General features: G+C 31.6%; 1 protein-coding gene across 1 annotated transcript; it reads left to right on the forward strand.

Annotated features, from left to right (window-relative positions):
* Nucleotides 1-742: 742 nt before the first annotated feature.
* LOC130814550 (zinc finger CCCH domain-containing protein 39-like) lies at nucleotides 743-2,907 on the forward strand. The gene is made up of 3 exons (XM_057680659.1): nucleotides 743-847; nucleotides 1,181-1,972; nucleotides 2,451-2,907. The coding sequence occupies exons 2-3, from the start codon at nucleotides 1,237-1,239 to the stop codon at nucleotides 2,699-2,701; spliced, it is 987 nt and encodes a 328-aa protein (XP_057536642.1). The 5' UTR covers nucleotides 743-847; nucleotides 1,181-1,236; the 3' UTR covers nucleotides 2,702-2,907.
* The last annotated feature ends 749 nt before the right edge of the window (nucleotides 2,908-3,656 follow it).

Genomic DNA, 3,656 nt, shown 5'->3' on the forward strand with positions numbered 1-3,656 from the left:
CTTATTATTGAAACAATTGTTAGTTTAAAAATGCCTTAAATATACCTTATTATTAGGTTTGGAAGTCATCAAATAATTTGATAAAAGATATATCTAAAAAATCAGTTAAATTAATATTATTTTGAAAAGATATATTTTTTTCCTAGATTTAAGTAAGAATGAATTATAAATTTTACTTAGTCAAATTAAATTGATAATCGAAGGTTAGACTTAGCGAATAATTTGATAAAAGATATATTTACGTTAAAAGAACTATAGATTTACCTAGCCAAATTAAATTGATAATCGAGGGTTATACTCATAAAATCGGTTATACTTCATTAAAATAAATGGAAAGAGTTATTAAGCTAATTTAAGAAAAAAAAATTTTAATGAAATAATTAAATTTACTTTAACTTTTTTTTTTTACTAAAAAAAAAAGCTTATTTATCTAAACTATAGGAGAAATTATGAAAAAAAAACTATAGGAGAATAGTTCGGAAAATTTGGACATATAAGCCAATTCTTTTTTATTATTTTATTTTTTTTATTTTTTTTATTTTTTATACTTAAAAAAGCTTATTTATCTAAACTATAGGAGAAATTATTAAAAAAAAAAAAGGAGAATAGTTGGGAAAATTGGGACAAAAAAAGCCAATTAATACCAAGAAAAAAAGGAGAAATAACCGAATACACGGGCTGGATCAACATAATTACCGATAATTAAGGAAAATCAAAACTAATTCAAACATCTATTTATTAACCGTTTAGGGTTTTAGGTTTTCTTCAGTGTTTTTGCTTTTAAAGTTTTCACGTTGTTCTCCAATCTCCATCTTCAATTTCTGTTAATCAAATATCAAATTCTAGTGTAAGCAAAATTTACATCCATTTTTTCTCCTCTGCTATCTATATTCTTCATCATATTAATATAAATCACCCACCATATTTTTTTTAAAAATAAACATATACACATATAATCAATTGAATTATATACTTCGTTTTTTCTCATTTATTTGTTTAAATTCTTTGATTATTTTGTTTTTTTCCGACGTTTTCTTAGATTCAGGGGCTTCCTTCGTTTGATTTTTTATTTTCCATTTCATTTCTGTTCAATTTCAAATAAGAGGGTTTTTTTTTTTTTAAATTTTTTTTGGCTTATGGGTATATCAAAAGTCTCAATCTTTTGTTTAATTTGAATCAGGTTTTGTTGTTTGATCCAATTCTTCATCTGAGTTCTATTGATATTGAAGAATCAAAATGAGTTTCTGTGATTACTTGGCATCATTTGCACCTTTTCCCAACGGTATAGATCCTATGGCTGTTTGGCCTCAATTTCCTCACGAACAACCCGATGTTAATTCACTATTTGATCATGAATCTCCACCCATGAAAAGGCGTAAGATTTCTTCTGATAGCCAATTCACAAATGAAAATCATAGAACCCATCAAACTAATCCCCCTGTCAATCAACCAAATGGGAAAATGTTTTTTAAAACTAGATTATGCATAAAGTTTAAAATGGGTCAATGTAAGAATGGTGAAAATTGCAATTTTGCTCATGGAGAGGAAGATTTGAGAAAGCCTCCTCCTAATTGGCAAGAATTGATCGGGAGTAGAATGGAGGATAGAATGAATAATTGGGAGGATGATGATAAGATCATTAATAGGATGAAACTTTGTAGGAAGTTTTACAATGGGGAAGAATGCCCATATGGAGCAAGATGTAATTTCTCACACGTAGAGCCTCCCAAGTGTAAGGAGAATTCAACTCGATTCCAAGACGATCGTAGGGAGTGTTCTTCAATCAGCATTGGTACCATCCCACCTCATATGGTGCAGGCCCGGACTCATGATCAATATGCGAATGCTAATGGTGATGCAATGAGAGGGAACTCGAGGCCGGTTCATTGGAAAACAAAGCTTTGTACTAAGTTTGAGGTTACAGGGCACTGTCCTTTTGGTGATACTTGCCATTATGCTCATGGCCAAGCAGGTACATTCATAACTAACTTTGAATCAATTGTGTTAAATGTTTTATTGTTGGTTTTTAATTTTTGATCATGTATACATTTTGAAAGTGATAAAAGTAAAGATTAGTAGTAGCTTGAAATTGCAAAAATAAGTAAATAAATACAGTTGCAACCATAATTTAAGGATAAACAGTATGTGTATTGTTGGTTTTTAATTTTTGTTTGCACCAGTGAATCCAACCGTTTCCTTTATCAAGTGGCTTTCAATAAGACTTGTATTTCTTTATCCATTGATTCTATGCTAAAGTAGTTGTGCATTATTTGAAATAGATTATTGCACCGAGAAAGGCATACTGCACCCATCTGCCTATTTTGCCATCCCCATTGTGAAACTACATATCGGAATTCCCAACTCCAAATACCAATTTTGCTCAGATTATTTATTTGGAGTTTGTCCTCTGGTTTGTTGAATCTCATCGATCAGTTGTTATTCTTTCTCAGATTTATTGGTGCCTGGAGGTCGTCCTACTGAGACTGATGAATTGAAGATACATTATGTTCCTTCGAAATCTGTCTCCTCTACGGATATTGATCCAATTCCGTCGAAAGCTTATGCTGGAGTCGCGTCCACTCAATCAGTTCAGCCAAAGAATGGTGTTTTAAAATGGAAATTAAATAAAAAAATCAATCGCATTTACGGAGATTGGATTGATGATCAGCCTCTCATATTACCAAATGAACAAGAGAACTGATTTTTGTAGTGTAGGTTTTGCAAGTTTTGCTACATAAATATTCATAGTTAGTCATTTATTCATTGATAATTACTAATTTTTCAGTTTTCTTTACAACGTTTTCAAGTTAATCTCTGTCTTGAGCCTCTAGCTGGGGTATAGGAAAAATACTCTATGTAGTTATAATAACAACAAAGTTTGAATAAAGTATTGTTTTTTCTTAGTAATACAGCATTGTTTAAATGTATTCATGTGCAATAGTAGGTGTTTAAGCAAGTGCCAATATTCATAACAATAACGCTAACTTTGAACACTTAATTGAACATAGCTTTATCATGTACATTGGAAGAGGATGGTGAAAATGTGTTGAACGTGACTGGATTAAGGTTTGGAACGATCGATGAGGTGATAAACGTGGGTGTTTGATGCTTCACTAAGGGTGGGACTCATGCCTTGTACGAGTCAACGTGAGAATTGAAGACAGTAGGCTGCTGGACAAAGGTGCTCGTTCGAGCAAGAAAAGGATCAAGAGACAGTAGCTCCAGGGAATAGGCCGCTTGAACGAGCGTGGAGGGTGCTCAAACGAGCGGAAGGTGATATGTGTGTTTATGGTGATTAAGAGGGGGTTCTAAAATGTAGTATTTCTCACCATAAATAGGATACTCATTCATAGAACAAAAGCACCACAAAAACACATATTGAAAGTGAGCTATTTTTTGTTGAAATTTGAGAGTGTTCTTCATAGAATTAGCATTTGTGATCTTGAGAGATTTGTTCTCAAGATAAGAGAAGGTTTATTATACTTGTAATTATTGAATTCAATATAATAAACTACATTTGAGGGGAAGGTATCCAAAATACCTCAATAAACACTTGTATTTATTTTGCATTTGATTCTCATATTGTTTTTCATTGTTGAACCTCTTTGAGGCTTACATTTCAGTAGGTTTTGAATTTCTATGTTTGTGTACTACAA

This window comes from Amaranthus tricolor, chromosome 6 (assembly GCF_026212465.1).
Source record: "Amaranthus tricolor cultivar Red isolate AtriRed21 chromosome 6, ASM2621246v1, whole genome shotgun sequence".
NCBI lineage: Eukaryota > Viridiplantae > Streptophyta > Magnoliopsida > Caryophyllales > Amaranthaceae > Amaranthus > Amaranthus tricolor.

Excerpts from the sequence above, each read along its gene's own strand:
- LOC130814550 (XM_057680659.1), top strand. The coding sequence starts at position 1,237 with ATGAGTTTCTGTGATTACTTGGCATCATTTGCACCTTTTCCCAACGGT. Across the intron at positions 1,973-2,450 it reads TTATGCTCATGGCCAAGCAG|ATTTATTGGTGCCTGGAGGT; the intron begins GTACATTCATAA and ends ATTCTTTCTCAG.